At 37.4% G+C, this 21,003-nt stretch overlaps 1 protein-coding gene across 6 annotated transcripts in view; it reads right to left on the bottom strand.

The window, feature by feature from the left end:
- The window catches only part of COL12A1 (collagen type XII alpha 1 chain), a 101,848-nt gene that overhangs the window by 44,100 nt on the left and 36,745 nt on the right, over positions 1-21,003 (bottom strand). For 5 of the 6 annotated variants that reach the window (XM_054196528.1, XM_054196529.1, XM_054196530.1 and 2 more), the window contains 20 exons: positions 18,829-19,021; positions 17,997-18,118; positions 15,176-15,325; positions 14,970-15,089; positions 14,257-14,421; positions 13,920-14,066; positions 13,160-13,299; positions 11,850-11,979; positions 10,647-10,792; positions 10,239-10,368; positions 9,288-9,427; positions 8,400-8,529; positions 6,900-7,039; positions 6,485-6,617; positions 6,358-6,384; positions 5,904-6,046; positions 3,345-3,474; positions 2,336-2,475; positions 1,141-1,270; positions 378-520 (listed from right to left, as the gene is read on the bottom strand). In XM_054196528.1, coding sequence (XP_054052503.1) covers positions 378-520; positions 1,141-1,270; positions 2,336-2,475; positions 3,345-3,474; positions 5,904-6,046; positions 6,358-6,384; positions 6,485-6,617; positions 6,900-7,039; positions 8,400-8,529; positions 9,288-9,427; positions 10,239-10,368; positions 10,647-10,792; positions 11,850-11,979; positions 13,160-13,299; positions 13,920-14,066; positions 14,257-14,421; positions 14,970-15,089; positions 15,176-15,325; positions 17,997-18,118; positions 18,829-19,021 — 2,699 coding nt within the window. The remainder of the gene's footprint in view (positions 1-377; positions 521-1,140; positions 1,271-2,335; positions 2,476-3,344; positions 3,475-5,903; positions 6,047-6,357; positions 6,385-6,484; positions 6,618-6,899; positions 7,040-8,399; positions 8,530-9,287; positions 9,428-10,238; positions 10,369-10,646; positions 10,793-11,849; positions 11,980-13,159; positions 13,300-13,919; positions 14,067-14,256; positions 14,422-14,969; positions 15,090-15,175; positions 15,326-17,996; positions 18,119-18,828; positions 19,022-21,003) is intronic. The other variant, XM_054196532.1, reaches the window with a different exon arrangement.

Raw genomic sequence — 21,003 nt, 5'->3', positions numbered from 1 at the left:
GTTTAGTGGTAAAATCACATAAACTTGGTATCTGGTTTCACAATTAAACATTTCCTAATAAATATTTGTTGGTTTTTCCTGTCTGTTTCAAAAAAAAAAAAAAGGTTTTATTTTAACTCATCTTTACCTGCAATACGATGAAGGATACTCAATCCTCAATACTCAGTTTTAAATGGGAGTCTTATTTCTTATTTCTATTGTGTCACCAAATTAAGCATTTATTTACAACGGACTAAATTCCTGTAGACGCTATTTTCAGCAGGGACACTCCTGGGCAGACAGTTGGCCTGAGTTTATTACTATTGTTTTACACTCATTGAAGAAAGCAATATCCTCCACACACTGTTAAGGAGTAGTATAAAAACTAAATTACTTACAGATTCTGATGGCCTTGGGCCAGACAGTGGAGAGTAATTAATTCTATATTGCTGTACTGGACCTGGAGCGGGTTCCCATCGGACATTCATACTGTTTGGTGTGGGATTGTAAACTTGAATGTTTCTTGGTGTTCCTCTCTCCACTAGGATCAAGGATAATTTAAATTAAGTTTTGCAAAGTTGCTTACGTAAGTTCTACTTCTACTTGAATTCATAACAGTGCTCAAAGGAAGCTGAAAAGTGCATCAGCCCAAGAAAAATACATTACTTTTGTTGCCCCAAAATCTACAAATCTAAGAATCTCAGATATTAGACGTTACAAACATTCCCATCCGGCAGCAAAGTACAGATGTTTATGCTGCAAATTGGAAGTATGATCATAACACTTTGCTACCCTATTGTCGACCAGACAGGTATGGAAAGTAGCCACAAACTACACATTTTAGATCATGCTGTCATTAGGAACTCAAACTCCCCGGAAAATTTTAAATATATGGTATGGACATTAGCATGGATTAACACCAATATTTGCCATTTGTTCACCAGTATTGCTACTGGCACTACAGTTAAAATTTTGCTATTGTGTAGAAGTAAACAGTAAGTTTGCCACACAACATGAGAGCTGAGTTTGCCTGACATAAGTGGAATATAAACTTTGGGGAATATAAACTTCCACATTTGATGCAGATTTCTAATTTCTAATGATCTGAGCCACTCACACAAAAAATCCTAACATTTTCTTGAAAAGTGCTATTTTACTTACAAGTTCTTCCAGTGTCAGAGACACGTCCACCATCCCCCTCTGGGAAGACTGGAACCACAGTTACAGTGTAAGGTGTGTTGGGTTCAAGAGTCCTCAAGATGACATAGTTTGTGTTTCCTGGTACTGTGGTCTACAAATTTAAAAGGAAAGGTAGGGGCATGACATTTACATAAGTATGCAAAAAGTATCTCCCTTACTCCTCCACCACATCTCATTTCTAGACTGGATGTGATAAAAATTTTACAAAAGGTGAAGCCTGAAGTAACAGGGTTCATGGTATCTTCTGGAATTGCCTTTCAAGAAAGTTCTGCCTTGGACTTAACCAAAACAGTTGTTAAGTCCCATGCTCTCCAATACAATTCCTTACAGCTGTGTTCACTTTTGGGTCCAAATCCTGTTCTACTAGTAACAGTAGCAAAATTGGCAGTGGTTTCTTTAATGACTACTATTTAGCAGCTCAGAAGCATTAAAAAGTCAATTTCTAAATCAAAAAATAAACATTACATAACACTACAACATGCTAATGAGAAGAAGTAGTGAGCAGCTCATGTTAATTCCAGAACATTTAAGGATATTCATCATCAGTAGCTCTCTAGATGCTATTGAAGCAGCGTCAATTCATGCAGTCCTCATTTCACAGGCTTATCGAATGCACACATGTGGATAAAGAAACAAAAGTGGGAAAGAATAGCATTTTCCTAGTCTGCAACAAGGGTTCCCATTTTCAAGACTGTTTTAGCTCTTCAGCAATTGAGTAATTTTAGGAGATTGGAATAAAACACCTATGTGGGTTTTTCTGCTTTCACAAATATCATCCCGGCTGACTCCCTACAGTCACGTGACTTCTTAGCAGTAAAAATGTGTAGAAATGAGGTCTGCTGACTTTCTAGCCTTTTGTACACCCTGAAGTCAGCTTTACATTCACACACATACTGCTCTAAGAATAAACAAACAAAAATTTTGTGTGCTATTAAATCCCTGTGCTAAGAATTAACCACTGAAGGTCTACTATATAAAATCAATAATCTGTAATACATATGGGAGTAACTGACTTTCATGGAGATGCTCTGCATTTTCTCCAGGTAGTTATGAACAGGAAAAAAAGCCAGTGCATAGGCAAACAAGCAGTATTTCCCTCACTAGCACCATGAGCTGCAATTTATCTGAGACAGTGAGATCCACACAAAGTATTTACCATTTCTTCTGCACCTCCAGCTGTAGGTCCATAAAACACTTTATACTGGCGAGGACTTCCTTCTGCATGATCCCATCGAACATTCAGAGTACTGGTGGTTGGGTCATAAACTAGCAAGTTCTTCACAGTAGTAAGAGGTTCTGAAACAGACCAAGTTGTCAGAAATATGCAACCACATTCTCTCGCCTGCAATGTAAAATCATGCCTATGTAATGTATCATTAGGAAATTTAAAAAACTGCAGGTTTAATAGTTCATATTAAATGTTATTTGTCTTCATTAATCAGAACACATCAGCCCCATCCAACAGCATAAGGAATGCTAAATATAGTAAGTAAAATTTCTTTCTGGACACTATCTTAGAATTATATGATGAGTTCATCAGGATTGTTTTCTCCATTCCTCTGTCTGACTTACCATTGCAGGGTCAAAAGTAAACTAAGTACAAATGAATTAATAAAGTTATTTATAATTTTATAGTTAAATAATTAATTAAAAATAGTTAATTGATTTTTATACCTGAAGTGCCTCTGGCAGCATATCACTCAGTGCTTTCTATAGCAGGATCAAAACAATGCTATCAGCATAAAATGGTAGAGTCTCAAAGTGCACACAGTAAAGGTCAGCCTCTGAACTGAAGGTGCTGACAGGAAAATAGTAAACTTATACTTAACAGCACACATATGAGTCACATGCCTTCAGATGCTTTAAGGTGTTTACTAAATTGTGGCGTAAGACAATTAAACAGATGAAAATGAAGAAGTTCCATAGTAGCATTAGGGTTTCTCAGCCTTAAAAGCCGGGCATTCAGTCTAAGGTAGTGACCCAGGGTTTCTCTCTGCCAGGAGACTGACAGGCCTTCTTGCTTTAGATACTTGAAACCCATCAAAGGACAAATGACAAATACAGATGGGATGAATTTCACCACAAGAAATTTTTCTCAGCTAATTTGAAAAGCAATACATCATATTGTTTCACACCTAATAAGAGGATCTCAAGCAGTTACTTACTGGTTCTGCCTCGTCCTGTCATTCGTCCCCCTTCACCATCTGCGTACATTGATGACACAGTAATAGCATACGGTGTGTCAGGCTGCAGCTTCTGTATCACCACACTGTTCTGTCGCCCTCCAACCATAGTCTGCAGTAAAACAAAAGAAGATGAAGATCCCTTTTCCGCTGCCCCTCTCATGTAAGCATTTGACGCAGAGTGGAAACTGCTATGATATATCATATGCTGCAATGCTCTTGTGACTGACACTGATGGTAGACATTGAACAATAATAATATTTAGTACATGCTCATTTTAGCTAATTTAGACAGAGTCCCGTGACACAAAGCCAGTATTCTTTAAGACCTCCAAACTTGCATATAACAACAATTATATATCAACTGCCAGTTCTGTGCCAGCACAAAGCTGTTTCTCCACATTGCCTCTGACTATATCATACTGAAATCAATGACAGTCTTGTATTCATTTTGACAGACTTTGAATTGGGCTCTTTATGCTCCACTCTCAGGTAGGATGCAAGCACGGAATAAATTACAACACTGTGTAGATCTCTAAAGTACATTTGATACAACATCAACATTGTCTCGCCTTGATTTCAAAAATTGTACAGCATGATACTTCAGCTTCTAAAACATATTTGTCAAGAGCCTAAAGTCATTATACGTCTTTCATTTCGATTTTTCTTTTACATATCATCCTGTGATCATAATCACCAAGTAAAAGATTTAAAGTGCATTGAGAATAATACTTCGATGTTCAGCATTTGTGAATCATGAGCTTTTTGTGTTTTGTGTGAAACTACACTTGCTTAAGTGCATCCTTTGTACTTTTAAGACTATCTGCACAGTTTCAAAGCCTATTCATCCAATATGTTTGTCATAGCACTGAAAAGCTTCTGATGATGAACTGATAATGAGCGAGCATTTATACATCTTCACATTTGATAGAAGTAGATTATTTTAATTTACAAGGAAATTTTTTATTTGTAATCAAGTGTAAAAAGCTCAGTTCAAAGCAGAAGTGCTTTTAGTATCCCATCATGGCTGCCTCTATATTTTAGTATCTATCTGCCTTTGAAAACCTGACCCTAAATGATCATGATGGTCTCTGGAGTTGTCTTCAAATCACCTATGATCTTTCTTGGTGCTGAGGCCATAAAATGTCAGACGGAGCAAGAAAAAACTTCTAGAAATTCTATTTAAAATATTTCAGTGGGGACACTGGTATTGCCTACCCAGCACCTGCAGTTTAACAAAATATCATAGTAACAAAAAAAAGCAGACAAGGAATTACTGTCATATGACTGAGAACTATTTGCAGACAGACATTAAAATGTCTGCCACGAACAGAGCGTGAGTGTTCTGTGTGCTTTCCTCAAAAAGAGGTGTCTTCTCCAACTGCCACTGCTGGACTCTATCCAGTTGTGAATAATTAAGTCTAACTGTATTCTTTGCACAAATTTCAACAGAATGCCCATAATTCTTTTTTCATTCCAGTACAAGCAATTAATTACAGATATTAATTAACCTTACTGTTGTTCCTAATTCTTCTAGTGGTTTCTCACTAAACTTGCACTCAACTACTCAATTCATTCAACAGTTCAATTACCTCAACTCAAATGCATGTTGTTCAGAAGACAGTAAAAATGGGTGCGTAAGTATCCAACTGATTCTAAAGTAAACATTCTTAGATACGTTTCTGAACGTGTGTGATCTCCGACTACAGGAACAAGCTAATGAGCGTGGTTTTCATCTGAGATTGTTCCTCTGAGTCATTTGGCAGTAACCACAACAGCCTCCCACTGCAGAATAAGGCATTTTTAAGTAGCACACATTTCTGATAAACAGGCTGACTGAATTACCATTCCCAGACTGTTTTGCGTAGGCCGCCAGTAGTTAACACAGCTCTTGCTGACGATGCGGGGAAAGCTGGCTGATCATACAGTACTGGCTCTCCCTATCATTACAGCTGCTCAATCGTATTAAAAGACACTTAAGTACCTCAAACACTTCCCTAGCATATGTTTTGCACGTATTCGTTTTTGCAGCTGCTGCTTCTGGGTGGCTACTCTGTCCCCAGGGTGTTAAGAAATAGTCTCAACTGTCCACAGTACGTTCCACAGCAAAGTCCCTCTGATAGCACATGAACCATGCCATGAGAACAATGGAAAACTCTGGATTATGGAAGTAGTCATGGGAGTTCATCTTACTGCTTGCTGTGATGACTGTGTATCTGTGACTTGTAGTCTCACGTGCCGACTGATTTGGTCCTCAACACTTTTTAATTTTATTCTAGTTGTATGTATAGATTACCTGATTTTCAAGAAAACAGGCTGTATCCAAAGTTATTTTTGCTCCATAAAGAGCATTCTATCTTGTATTTGAAAGGGGAAAAAGAAAAAGGTGGGAATATATACTTATCCTCTACAAATATTCACCTTTACCTAAAAGATGATTAATATATACACTGTTGTGCTTTGAAAATAAATTATTTTAATGGATTAACTTGCAGAACTATAATTTAAGGTTGAATAACTATATCACTTCAAAATTAGTTACCGACTGTTCAGGGCCATCCCCACTGATAGGCTGGTAAATGATCCTGTATCTCTGCACTCGACCACTGGCAGGATCCCACTTCACAGTCAAACTGTGTGAAGTTGCATTGTACACCTGAAGATTTCGTGGGCCACTCTTTGGGGCTGAGAAACGTAATAAAGGAAAGAATAAATATGTAATTCAAGCAAAAAGCAGGTACAAACACTTCATTCATACTTTTAGGGCTGCATGAATGCCTGACCAAGAGCAGAATGTATTAAGTACAAGACAATATAAACTGTGATGTTTGTAAAATAATAAACATGTGGTAATCTAGTGTTTGGTATTCTTCAAAATACACAATAATATTTATTAAATGATCTCAGCTTTTTAATGTCAACATTCCTCACAGTTTAGAAAAAGATAGCTACAAGTTTCACTTAAAAAGACCATACCTGGAAATTCAGATTCTTACCTTGTGTGGTGATTGGTACCAAAGGTACTAGAAAAAAGTAGAAAGAGTTTTCAGAATTCTTGTATGTATATGCTTTCTAATTTAATAACTATGAATAACAACATGCAGAAACCCTAAATTTACTTACATGTTCGTTCACTGCCAATGAGGTCATCACTTTCTGATTCATCCGGATAGATGGCAGTAACTGAGATGTCATATAATGTATCTGGATTCAAATTTTCAAAGACCACACTATTCTCATCCCCATTTAAGATAGTCTTGTGGAGAAATATTTAAAAAGAAAAAAGAAATAAATAAAAACAAAACAAACAAAACAAAACAAAGAAAAAGACAATGGGATATAATTGAGTAACTTTTTACACAGTAACATCCCTACAGGTGGCTGTAACTACGCGTTCTACATCTTCTCACTGAATTTCCATTGAGTGCAATAGAAGGGCTTGCAAGGTATAGGCCGTTTATTAATTACACTTCTGATTTTAAAAATATATCCTCTGAGAGCCTACCCACAAAATCTTATGGTGACTATCTATCCTCACCTCCTGTTTTTCCGGTCTTCCATAGGGTCCCCAGGTTATTCTATATAGAGAGACATCTGGAGCTCCATGATCCCAAGTTCCTCTGAAACTATTGGTGGTTACATCTGTGATTCTGAGATTGACTGGTGCTGGCACAGGCTCTATTATGAGAAAAGAAAAAGTATTCCACAAAATGTAACTACAAAATAAATACAATTAAATCATGGAATTACTCAGACGAAGAATTTAGAAGATTACATAGAAGATTGATCTCTCTAATGACTACAATAAATGCTGCAGTATAATAGAGCCCACCTACACTAAGCAAATCGTCCTTCATAAGGTCACATCACCAGGTTATCAACTGATAGCTCCACTGACCTCAGCAGAGGTCACAACTCACATGCCTACTCACAACAACTGAAGTCCTTGCTCTTACATTTTGGAGTTAGAAGGAGTGATTATGAACTCCCACACACAGAGGTCAAGCTCCTGCATGAGTTTCTCCCAGATCTTAAAATTCTTTATATAAGCCAAATAAGTCATGACTGAATTATACCACTTATTTAGAAAGAATTCACAGAGGTTAACTGTAGGTTAAGGAGGCAAAATATTACAACCACTGGGAAGAAATTAGTAAATAGGTAAAACCAGAGAATTAAACTAAAAATAATTTCTTTGGCAGAGCTTTCCTCTTTCTCCTTAAACACACATTCCCGCAAAACCACAGCTATAGAGAAAAGGTCAGCACAAAAGCAAGGAAAAAAATCTCACAAACATTTTTAAATACACAGGGCTACACAATTAAAAATCTGAAAGAAAAAAAAAAAGAGAGAGAGCATGTGCGTGCTTTTTGTCTTTTTTTTTTTTCACATCAGAGTGAGGGGCAGTGATAAGGTAACATCACTTATTTCTATTCTAGATCTTCTGGATGGCTGTCTTCTTAAATCATAAGCCTAGATCAGGATGAGGGCTTTCTCCTTTCAGTCTGTCACCTCTCTTGTGTGGAGACTGGCTTTTACCATTTGTGCAACACCATTTTCTTGCCTCTGTTTGTCAAGATTACGCAAATGCTGCCTTTATGATTCTCTAAAAGTACAGACTGGTTTAGCATTCCATGGTTCAAAAACTCTCTTTGATCAAAAGCAAGATCATGTCTCTCTAATCCTTTAGCATACGCCCCAGCTTCCCAGTCACTTTCCTAGATTTCTGCATAGACTTGTTAAACCTTTCCTCTGCCCTCATATTTTCTTAGTAATTCTACCCCTACAACTCCCCTTCAGCCTCTAAACACAAATAATTTTGCTTCAGTTGCTGACCTGTCACCTCTCTACAGACTGCAGACCTCTAAGATTCACAGCGATTATTATGTTGCAAATAACACTATAAATGCAAGCAAAATATTTCTCAGATAAATTAAATTACAGTTCCACCTCAACTCAGTAATATATTGGAGCACACACAACTTAAATAGAACGTAAGGCTAAAATAACCACAAGAAGGGTTATTAGGAAAACTTACGAGTGACAGCTTCTGCATTTATCGGTAGGGATTCCCCTTCATCGTATACGGCAACAATTTTTACATTATACAGTGTTTGGGAGGACAGGTCAGAGAGAGTAGTGCTGGTTTTGAGTCTGTCGATTTCCACCTAAGAATAAAAGTAGTGACTTAAGAACTGTAAATTGCTCTGACTCTGCATTTGATTAAATGGCAGAAATTCCTGTACTGAAAAACAGAGAAGTATTCTGCACTAAATTTTTCCATTTACCCCTAAATTTACACCTGAATATTGAGTGCTATCTACTAATTCCCTTGCAAGCTAGATTGTCTCAGATACTAGTACCACTTGTGGATCTTTCACTGCTTCATTCTTTTGGAAACGAGGATGCGGAGTGCATCTCCAGGAAATTCTCATTCCCTTACAAAAACACACTTAATCCTCCAAGAGCTGATTCATGCCTAGCAGTGCAATTATGGAAAGCTTGCACATAACTCAAAGGCATCTCTAAGAATGCTCACAAGTGTTCTAACAGTGGGCAAGGGGGCTAACATACCTTTATTCCACAATCCTGTCCTCCTAATTGTAAGCTGTTCTTAGAGCTTGTCAAGAAAACACTTAGGCAGGGAGTACGAATGGCTATTTATCAAAGCACAGGAAAATTCTCCAGTCAGTATGAGGATTTTTCCTCTCTGGAGGAGGAGGAAGAGGGGAGTACACAAAGAAATCTATCTTGTGCTTATTCAATTTCCAAGAAATCAGTACCCTTTCCTGACTGCAATCACTATGACTGATGTTCTTTATTCTCAATGGTGGTTTATAATGCTACTTTTACTATTATTTTAGTAACCTACTTCCCCGAAATAAAACTGTCTTCTAGTACTTTCAAAAATATTCCTGTCGTTTACCTCCTTTACATCAGCTTCATCAGCTATTTTGTATCTTAGGATATATTTTCGAACTTTCCCTGGGGCAGGATCCCAAAGGACATTCATGCTGCTGTGAGTAACGTCTTGAATTGTTAAGCCTCTGGGTCCAGGCAAAGGTACTGTAAAAATAATGACAATAGTAAGTGAAAATGCTATTCAGGGCAGAAGTACAGATCTTTCACAGAAGAAATTAAATTATTTTCATGTATTTCATTGAAATGGAGGCAATAACTTTCTGGGAAGTTCATTGCTCTGGCCATTAGATGAGACGGCTTAAGGGCTTATTGTTCCAGCAATGAGCAAGATAGCTATAAACCACAGTAGCTTCACCTTTGTAAATTATAAGCACAATGCTTTCAGAAGTATCAGTGCTTAAGATCATAACTTTTGGTGACAACAGTCACTTTTCATGTACAATTAAGGGTTTAACATTTTTTAAGAACATAATAACCATACTGTGTGCATCTAGCCAAGAAACATGCCTCTGACAGTAGGGAATGTTCAAGGAAAGATGTTTAATGAAAGGTTTAAAAGAGGAAGCCATGTTTAGATCAATTTTTTTCTTGGTATGGCATTTTTCTTTGGATTTTCTATACTTAAGAGAATGTCTGAACTCAGGAACAAGGTTTCTAAGTTAATGCAAGCAAAACTGAGACCTTTTAAAAACACCATAACGTCGAGATTGTCAAGCCAACTCCCTTCATTATTCAAGGAAAAAAACCTTTTGTTCCTCTTTCATTACCTGGTCCCTTTTAATTGAAATTGCCTTTAAGATCTTTTGCAAATGTATGGGTGTTAGAAAATGCATAAAACACGGAAAAGACAGTCTTCTAAACAAGCAAGAATATATGAAAACTCTTGCATGAAATAAAATTAAGTTAAGATGTTGCTGAAGCAATAAGAACAAAGCAAAAATCAAGATGTCCATACATGTCACTTCCTGGGTGGTGAGTGGATCACTGGTGATATCACCAAACAATACGTAAGCTGTTAAAGTGTACGCAGTATTGGGGATGAGATCCACCAGCTGAACTTCATTCACTGATGGTCCAACACGCATCTGCACATGAAAAATAACACATTGTGTTTAAAAACTGAAGAAAGCAGTGGCAGAATAACAAGCAATGATTTAACTTCCAGGGAATTTTGTTTGTGAGATTCACAGTATATTTACAGCTTCCTGACTGATGTCATTGTATACAATATCCCAGGAAGTATACTGCACTTTGAGAAGTACATGCCAGTCTCTTTTGACTACTATGATATATCAAGAAAATCTATCTGTTTTCCTTAGTTTATTTTTGGTAGAGTACAGGAAGTGAAGACAGATTCTCTTACCTCTTTTTCTGTGGTTGGGACTGTGGCATTCACAGCTTCATATGTTAACAAATAACCAGTAGCTCCGTTGAGAGGTTCCCATCTCACTCGCATGGAAGTTGATCCAATGTCATAAACATTCAGGTTTCTAACTGAAGAGACTGGCACTGCCAAATGAAATATGTATTTTAATTTATTTCCTTTACCACCTTCACCTCTCATATTTCACTTATGGTAGCGGTAGTGCTGCTGAGAACATTGCATATGGGTATTAGGGTACATTATGGGTAGTAGAATACCTGAAAGCAGTGGTATTTTAAGTTCTGCTTAGTTTAGGAATGAGGTAATGGTCGTCACATTTTGAATGAGCTACAGATTTGCTACACATAGTTAAAACTATCTTACAAGCTTGCAATGGAACACTTGAATATTCTAGAAAGCAACATTAACTCACATGAATGCTCTAATATGAAACAGAACATGACTGGTTTGGGATCTGTACTTATTAAAGGATTTTTTGTACTTTCTTCTTTTTTTCTGTATGTCTCAAATTATTAAATAAACACAAAAAATTACCACAGACTTTATAAAGATCAGGCGCATACTTTGAGGGCTTATGACAAGCGTAATATATAACAATCAAAGAAGTGAAATGAACACCTAACATTCAATACACTTAAAGAGGCAGGAAAGTCACCCTATATTGCATTCAGCATAAACATATCTAAAATCTATCACGCAGACAGCTAATAATGGAAACATAATGGCTAAGTTATGTCTCATAGAAGTGATGTAATTGTGTTGAACTGGATTTGTGTTGATTTTATAAAATTAAAATGAATTTCTATAGAATTATGGCTGCTAGTAGCAGGAATTAATTATCTAGCATAAAAATGAAGTACACATTTGTATATGATCAGATTCCAGAAATTTATAAACTCTGTCTTGTAATTCATGTCTTTTGCTCTAGTCTTGTACAGCCATGCTTCATGAGCCTAGAATGAAGCTGGGACAAGCATTTTTTACCACAATGCAGTTTCACTTTGCTAAAGTTTTTCCGCCAAGATCTGAACAACCAGTGTAACACAACACAATTTGGTCATTCAAATGAAAAATTTTGTTTCTTCTAAGAAGAAAGTCCATAGTGCTAAAAGTCCTACTGGATAGGTCCCCATATGTCAAACTGTCTGTTAACATGTTATTCAAGTTGCATTTCTAACTTACAAGTTGTTTCCCTGCCGATTAGAGGTTCACTGCTTTCATCTTCTACCACAGAAAACACGCTAACAACATATTCTGTTTCAGGTTTCAGATCTTTCAGAACTGTCGTTGTTTCCATCCTACTTACATAAAACTACATAAAAGAGAAGCAATGTTAACCACTGTACAACAAATGCATTTGTAATCTTATCTCTATCAAAAAAAATCATTCCTTGCGAAACTCTTCAGAAAGCAATGGTATGGAACTCAAAATAAGTATGGTCTTAATCTTCGATGTATTTTGTCTTACAGCATACCATTATTTTTGCAATGCAAGCAATAAGTAAACCTCATACAGGCACTTGTTTTCAATAGAGATGGATATATCTAGCAGCACTCACTGCTTTCACGCATGGGTTTACACTTTTATATTACTCAGCAACATAATGAAAGTGCCAGAGATATATGTTACCACTTTGGAAAAAAGTTTTAAACACCCAGGATAATCTATATGGTTACAGCACATGGCATTAGCAACACCTCGTGGAACAGAAACGCCAGCAAGCGGTCAAGCTGTAAAGTCAGTATGCACTGTAATGGCTGCTCTAACCCTAATCAAAGGCCATATCCTGAGGTCATAATTTATTAAGATTAAATTCTCCATGAGTCAAATCTGAGTTAAGATTTAAAATCCACATTCCGAGATGGGAAATTCACAGTTAGGTACACAGAGGTGCCTGACTTAATTCTCCAAAATACTATTCTGTCTGGTTGAAGAGAGTGATGAGCAATTCAGATTGCCTAGAATCAAGGGTTGCCAGTTACTGGCTCTCTGTGTAGAGAATAACCACAAGACGAGTTTGACTCTGTGCATTAAACATTTTAGAGGATATGCTTAGGCACAGATTCAAAGTACCGCCATACAATGTTAATCTAAGCACTACCTCACAACCTGTATCACCCACTGTCTTTTTTTCTATTAACAAGAAAATGTACTAAAAGGAGAGTGAGCCTACCCATGAGCATGCTCAGAAAATTTCTACTACAGACATTTAAAAAAATATATGACAATGGATTATTAACACAAAGCAGTTACTAGAAATATCAGTCAACTGTTTTTAAGAAATACATTTTAAAACAACAAAAGTCATCTTTATGCTCCTACTTTTTGTAATTTTGTGTATCATTTACTGAGGCATGATATTCTTGACCTTGGGAGCCTTTTTTCATTTACTGTTATACCATACACAGGACAAACTTCAGAATGATATTACTATGATGTGGAAGTCTAAGGTTATTATGGACAATGTCAGAGATGAAGATACAGTACTAACCTGTTGAGGGCTACCTCCAGAAGTAGGGTAATATTCAACTCTGTATCTATCAACACTCTCAGGAGGTGGACTCCACCTCAGTCTGAAAGAACGAGGTGTCACTTCTGAAATAACTAGGTTAGAAGGAGGTGGTAAATCACCTACAAGTGTAAGCAAATAAAAAAGTTATTAATTTATCTTGTATCATCCGGAATAAAAACATGAGACAAAAAAAATTACTTGGGAAAAAAAACCAACAACACTTTAGGTACTTGCTCATGTTTCTGTTTCCTCAGAAATTCTTCAAACAACTCTGTGAAGAGATAGCTCACCATCACACCCTCAAGGCCAAACAAGTTCCCTATCATTCCTTCCAGTGTTGCACTGGAGACCCATCACCTAACATTACTGTTTTTCCATGCTCAGCTTTGCTTTTGGACTGTCAGACATTAATACTTGAAAAGTACTTTTTCTTATTACATGACAAAGAACCTGCCACAATGAGCAAAAAGGTGACACACTGAGCCACATACTTCCTGACTCTGGAAGAAAAGAAGGCACGTCCAGTCACGTCACGCTGTGTTAGGTATAACACAGTCATTGTTGAAAGGAAAGGAAGAACCCCTGCAGGGTAGACCAGGTGGTCTGCACAACTTCCTCACACCAGCAGCTGAAAAAACAGCCCAGAGCTACACAGTGTTCCCAATAAGTAGTAGAAAGGAATTAGCAGTGCAAGCACATAAATGGAAAAAGGATGAATTAGACTGAAAATGTGATGTACCTGGACCTTTCACACTGTTGCACAGATTCGTGGTTACATCATCAACAATGCTAGCCAGGAAGGAGAAATCTGCAACATTGTAAGCATGGATGTCATCTGGATCCGTTGCAATCTGCTTCAATTCATTTTCATCTGCATTTTTAATACCTTACAGAGAAAATATGAAAACAAAACTTCTTAGAAATGATGGCCAAGGAGCATAACGCCATGAACTTAAGTCCTTAAACACATTCTTTGAATACCCTTTTAGGTACTTATGTATGTAGCCACTTCTCTGTGCACATAGCAGATGGGCAAGAGGGGGCTGGCGTAGGCTACCTCTTCATATAATACTTACCAATTGCATAAAGTTCCACTCCCTCATCTCTGAGTCTTCTTGAAGGGCTGACTACATCATCTTGTGATTTGCCATCAGTGATGAGAACACCAATTTTGCGAGCTCTGGGCCTTAAGCCTGCATCTTGTTTGAAGTTATTTTTTAAGATGAAATCCAAGGCCATGCCTAGTATGATAAAGAACGTAACCTTCACTATAAACTATTTCCATATAGTAGTCATGGTAAAGGACAGTATTTCATCCTAGTGATTTCACTCTGACAATATCATTCCACGATATGCTTCCTCCTAGAAGCTCTCAGAACCTAGTTGCAGCTCATCATCTAGACTTATCAGCAACTGATACTATTTCATCCCTCTCAAAGTCTCTAATCTCTTTTATGCATCACCCTCCTGTCTGATCTCCTCTAGCCTCCCTTCTGGGTCCTCACGTTGCCTTCATCCCAACCCTGACATGGAACTCCCTTTTTTTTCTTCTCATATGCTCAACAACAACCCAAGCTCTTCATCGCCTAAGCTCTCCTCCGTCACTGTTCTCCAGATTTCCACCGACTTTATATGTCTACATGCTATGCCTGGTCTCTCTGAAATGTACGGAATTGAACTGTAAGGCCCTTTCATCATAGACAAATTTGAGCTCACTAAACAATACTGGGGTCAGCTACTATAATTATTTTTATTGGAGCTTAAGGAAAATCCTGGCAGCATGACAAACCTGTTAGAGTATTGCCTCCTTTATACGGTAAATTGGCTACAGCCTCTAGCAAAGCCTGTTTGGTTCGATAAGCGTTGAGATTCCATTCTGTCCTGGGATCTCCACTATACTGTGCAAGACCTGGAAAAAAACACCATCATTACTCAGTTATTACGTGGCTGTGTAGTAGTTACACCTCATGTTCCCTCCAACATACAAGGACTTACCAATCTGTACTTTGTCAGGACCAATATCAAAAACTTCAACAATACGGGAAATGAAGCTCCTGATAGTTTTAAAATTTGGCCGCCCAATACTCCATGAGCCGTCCACCAGCAGCACGATATCAGCTTCTGCTCTTGTTCTACATTCTAAACCTGCCGTGTCAACCAGAAAAATATAACCTTACCATGACAGCTTTCAACCAGAAAAATATCGCCTTAGCATGATAGCTTTCTTTCCCCATCCTTTTATATGACATATGTCATGCGTTAGCTTCCAAAATAGCTCTAGTTTTATTCACTGGCACTCTGTCAACTATGACCTCTTTGTGAACGTTATTCACACTAGTCACTGGTTCCATGGCAAGAGCTGCATAAATTTCTTCATGTATGTTTCCTTTTATAAATAACCCCTCACAAATGTCAAGGCCAGTGCTCTTCTCTCTCGTCACGACATTATCTGTTTTGGTCTTTAAGGATGGTTGATAACTTTATTTCAGTGGTTTTTTAAAAGACTACTGAGCTAGCCACTGACATGGCAGTGAACGTTATCAGATTATCCAAATTTACAGTATTTTAGTCTGTCTTGGTTAGCTAAACTACCGCTTTATTTTCAATTATGTAATAGTGGAATTAATAGCATATATTACAACCACTTTCAAATACATATTTCTGAATTTTCAGGGGAAAAAGGCATAGTACTACAGGTGGTATAGAAGTTTGCACATCCAGGAAAGAAAGAACAAAATTTAAAGAAGATACACAAACATAAACGTAGGTCGAGAGATAGAGAGGGGACAAGAACAAACATTTATATAAAGCTGCAATGTTCTGAAAAGGCAGGAAGTTATTTCAGACATCTTCATTGTAAAAATTACAGAATAAAATACGCATCATATTGTTTTCATCACAAGGAAAATAACAAATATTTATACAAAACAGACAGACACAATGATATTATCCGCAGCCATTTGCAAAAAAAAAAAAAAAAAGAATCCTTGCTCTCTCTCTTTTCCTGTAGATTGTGTTACCAGCTGCAAATTTTCTGGCTTCCTGCCATCAGAGCTTCTGGTCTTTATATGGAAGAAATCCCATTGAGAAAAATCAGCCACACTCATCACAGTTGAAAGATATTGTGATTTCATATATGTTCCACATAATTGATCCAACACTGTAGACTCATGAATATAACTATTCCATGTACCTGGGGGTTAAAAGCATGATCCTCTTCTGCATAGAAAATATAGATCTAGTCTTTAGTCAGGACAATAAAATCAGTTGGGAGTAGGGTTTAAATAAAACCATGTTAGTTCAAAAAATTGCATGCATAACTTTAATATGGAAGTTAAAGTTAGCTTCATGTACAATATAAAAATTAAACTATTTTGACTTTTTGTTTTTCTTCTAACTACCATAGTTCCCCACATGGAAAATTCTAGCAAAGGCACCAGACCTAGGGTGATATTTTTTTTCCCCCATTAATAAATAATATACTATTACATTTACAGTCCCAGGTATAAAATTCATTTTTCACATTAACCATGACTCAAATCCATGCATTAGTAAAACTAATTAGCTTAATGAATATAATACTGAAGACAGAAATGACAGCTGCCATAATAAAAAATAACAAACCACTCTTGGTGCAATTCTTTTCCTGCCAGACTTATTACAGCTTTACTCTAATGTCACTGATGGACTATTATGTATTTTTGCTCAGTTTTACCCTCTTGTATTAGACAGAGTGGGACAGCAATTAATTTAGAAGTTTCTAAAAATGTCAACAAAATTACATGAGACAAATATTTTTCATGCAGCCCAGTGTGGAAACAAGGCACCAAAGAGGTTAAGCAAAAAGAATATAAAGTCTATCGTCAGAAACTTTTTTTTCTTTATTTAACTCTGAAAGGTCTTTGCAGCCAGGTTCTTTCTCCTCACCAAATTCTCTCTGATGGTTATGTAGGCCTTGAAATGGCAGAGAAAAGTCTTTACTTCTACATGTATATCTGGCTATTAACAAGCAAAGACCTGCTTCTTTATGCTTTCCATGAAGGAGGACTGAGCCTTGAAACTCTGCATCCAATATTAATTGAGAGTATGGTGGGCACAAAGCACAACCCTTAGCATGCAGGGGCCCATTAACCACATCAAGGGAGCTGCTATCATAACATTCATAAAACTTCGACTGGAAGGTTTAGCTACACAGGGAGAAAGTCCCAAACAGATACTGGAGAGCACTCAACAATTGCATTTCTGAACTAAGTCTCCTCCTTCTATAGTAAAAAAAAAAAAGACTAAATAACGGTTATGTTGCATACAAACTTAAATAATACACAGTAACACTGGGACATTCCCAACTATCAGATCTTTGTTCATTATACCATCTTAGTCTTAAAACAAAAAGTCACCATATAAGGACAAGCAAAGGGCTAAAGATCTGCTTAAAATTCCTTGTTCTACTCCTGTGAACACCCCTGTAGATGAGCCATGATCTCTGTTCAAGAATTTGACCTTATGTGATTTAACACAGATGTGGATGGCTTTAAAATGCAATGCAGATGGCTTTGGGTAATCAGCAAAACATGGGTTGTCTGAGTTATCATCTTTGTAAGATCATCTAAAGGGTGCAGAGGACTAGAATTGTGAACTGGGGCACACTTAGTGGTCGTTTCAGACCAGAGGCTATGCCATCAGGGCAGGGAGTATACTGAATCCTGTAAATAAATATTTATATGATTAGAAAAATGATAAGGAAATGCTGGTAAACTTTTAGTCTTCTTTTATCCATAAGCCAAGGCTGCCTTTTCTTCAATCCAATCATGTTTACCTCTAGACAAAAATGGCTCCGAAGTAGTATCTGAAAGGGTGGTCATCTCTTGTCCAACCAGAGGGCTGCTCTCTCCTCCTTCAAACATTCCAAAAACATTTACCTTATACGTAGTTCCTGCCCTGCAATAGTTAAACAAATGTACTGTAACTAAATTCACTTGGCTAGCTAAATGCTGACACTTCATTTATGAAATCCTCACAGAAAAAAATCCCTACAGCAAAGGTGCTAAAACGTGAAGCCCAAAGACTAGCTCTTCCACAAGATGGTGAAGTTTTGGCAAATTAAAAGCTGATTCTAGATTCTATACTTAAATTTATAGCCTACTTTATTCAAGTAATTTAAGATTAATAAAAATTAACATCATAATTAATTATCCTATTTTTAATACAGTTAATACATTTGCATAACAGATTTTGACATGGACTGAAGCCTACTTTATAAATCCAGGCCTCTGAGAAAATAAATCAAGAACTAAACTAGGTTTTTTTCACGTGAGGTAAGGAACTTTTGGGAGGAAACTTTAGAAATCCCAACTTTCTTCAGTGTTGCATTAGCTTTCTCATATACAAAATGCAGTACGCAGCCTCTGCCCACATCTTTGCCTCCTTCAGTCCTTCACCACAAGTGATGTGAATAATCTCAGAAAGAGCCCTGCCAGGTATCTTTCAGAGACTGCATAACAAGATCCTTGTAGCTTATTGACACAATTACTTTCTTACTTAAAGTAGATTTTGCCAGGCATTTCAATCACAGGTCACAAGTAAACAAAACCCTAATCTAAAGTTATTTAAAAAAAAAAAAAAAACAAACCATGAATTATTATCCATACCTAAGCTCCTCCAATACCACTGTGCTGTCGTATGGCCCCACTATTAATTCTCCAAGACTCCCATCATCTTCGGTAGGGTGGAAAGTTACTTTGTACCCCTTCACTCGCCCTGGGGCTGGCTCCCAGGTTACTCGGAAACTTGACATAGTTGAATCAGAAGTTCTCAAATTTCGAGGTGGCTTAAAGGGAGAGGCTGCAAAGATGGAAAAAAAAGGATTTAAATCAGGTCTGGTTATGGAAAAAAATCAAAAAGTACGCTTTTATGTAAAAATCTATATGCAAATCCTGGATTAGTAGCAGCCCTAAACTCTTTGTGCCTTTCCTTTGACATAAAGACAAATATGAAGAGGTGATAGGCGAGATTCACTTCACCTAATTTTATCTACCTAACCAATAGGTATGGGGGCTAAGTTTGTCATCAAGGCTCCCTCTACCAACAAACTGAGGGATAGATAGCAATTCATCTCACCTACCTTAAACATCCATCTGATCTTACAATAAATGTTGACAATAGGTGGACTAACCACCATCAGTCTTTCTCTTTATTAATTATGGAGAAAGACTAGATGGCCAGCTTAGACTAGCCCTCTCTCTTTTAAATGTCAACAAGTAGGTGAGCCAAAAGACAGAAATGGAAGCAGCTTCCTCTCAAACCAACACTGGAAAAAATCAGAATTTACTGCAGGCAAAAGTGACTCCTAGACAGTACTCAATCACCAGTATCGCTTCTCAAGCTGCCTCCTCAGAGCTCTGGGTCCCACAGGTGAGAGAGGCTGAAAGCAAGGACTCATTTGTAGAAAAGGTCCTGTCAACAGTCCTCTCCCTTGATGTGCTCAGGGCCTGGCAGCTCAAGCAACTTCACCAACCACAGGTGTGGCAGTACATCAAAAAATATTTTTTCAGAGGAGTGCCAGCCAAATGGCTTGAGGTTTTTAGGTCAAAAGCAACTTCCTCTGAAGACTAGTGGCTACCCAGTGCAGGTCAGTACTCACACACAGACAGAGTGCTTAACAAGCCTGCTGCTAACTTCTGCATCCCTTTTGCTTTTGTGCGTATCTGAGTGCAGCCATAGAAAATACTGCAGCAGTGAGTTTGTCTTATCCCTGTGTCTACGTAATTGTCTAACTATAGCTGAAAGATCATAAGTGTCCTCAGATTGTGAATTCTGATGAGAAACAGTAGATACACTCTCACTCACAAGGAAAAATGCCTCTTCTCTGTCTCATCCCCCATGATACTGCTCCCTGAATTATCATGGCAGCTTCAACTAACAAGATCACTCAGGCTCCACTTGCTTGCAAAAAGTGATTACCACCACAATTATTCACAGTGAAAGCACAGAGGCATATCCATATCAAGATGAATGGGTCAAAAATCAAAAGCAGCTGGATGATCTGAGATTTATCTCAGTATAATTTTCAAGATTTAAAAAGTAGGTGTTGATCAAGAGCTGATCAAGTTTTCATGACTCCTCTACATCAACAGCATTTTAATTGAAAAAGAAATCTTCCTTCAGTAACTGAGGTGCCAATATCTCCACTGTCAGGAGACTTGTTTCTTGCTTCCTGTCATCATTCAATATGACATATGCTCAAGAACAGAGGATGGCATGAAGTATTTATAGTGTCTCTCGGTGAATGGCACTAATCCCATACAGGGAAAAACATCTTGAAAAAAATTCTCTTTTGGTAATGGCTCTCTATGGAAGAAAAAACTGACTCGAAATCTGGTTGACTTGACCTGGATAGATCTTTTCATTTCCTTACAAAATGAAAGACCAGCATCAGATTCATACCAAAGAGCAGAAAATGAGTTTTGCTTTTACCACAAAAATCCCCTCACCAGGACTTAGTAAATGTTTGAGAGTTTCGGCTTCTGAGAGAGAAGACGGCTTGTCCAAAAGACCATGGTCTCTGAGGTCAGACTTCCACTGATGAGGCTTCGAAATCATCTACTCCCCCTTTTTATTACCTCAGGTTTTCCACAGAAAAAATGTGACCAAAGAAGACAAATCTAAGTAACAGGATACTGGTTAGCTATTTAATCAGTACCCAGGACCAAAAGGCAAATTATGAAACTTTCAACTGAAAACAAAATGATTAAGTAGTCTGTTGATATACCGTGTTCCTCACAAAACACCTTGTTTTAACTTCTGATGACAGTGTTTCAAAACAA

The sequence above is a fragment of the Rissa tridactyla genome, chromosome 3 (assembly GCF_028500815.1).
Source record: "Rissa tridactyla isolate bRisTri1 chromosome 3, bRisTri1.patW.cur.20221130, whole genome shotgun sequence".
Lineage (NCBI taxonomy): Eukaryota > Metazoa > Chordata > Aves > Charadriiformes > Laridae > Rissa > Rissa tridactyla.
This window is presented reverse-complemented; position numbering and strand designations above follow the sequence as displayed.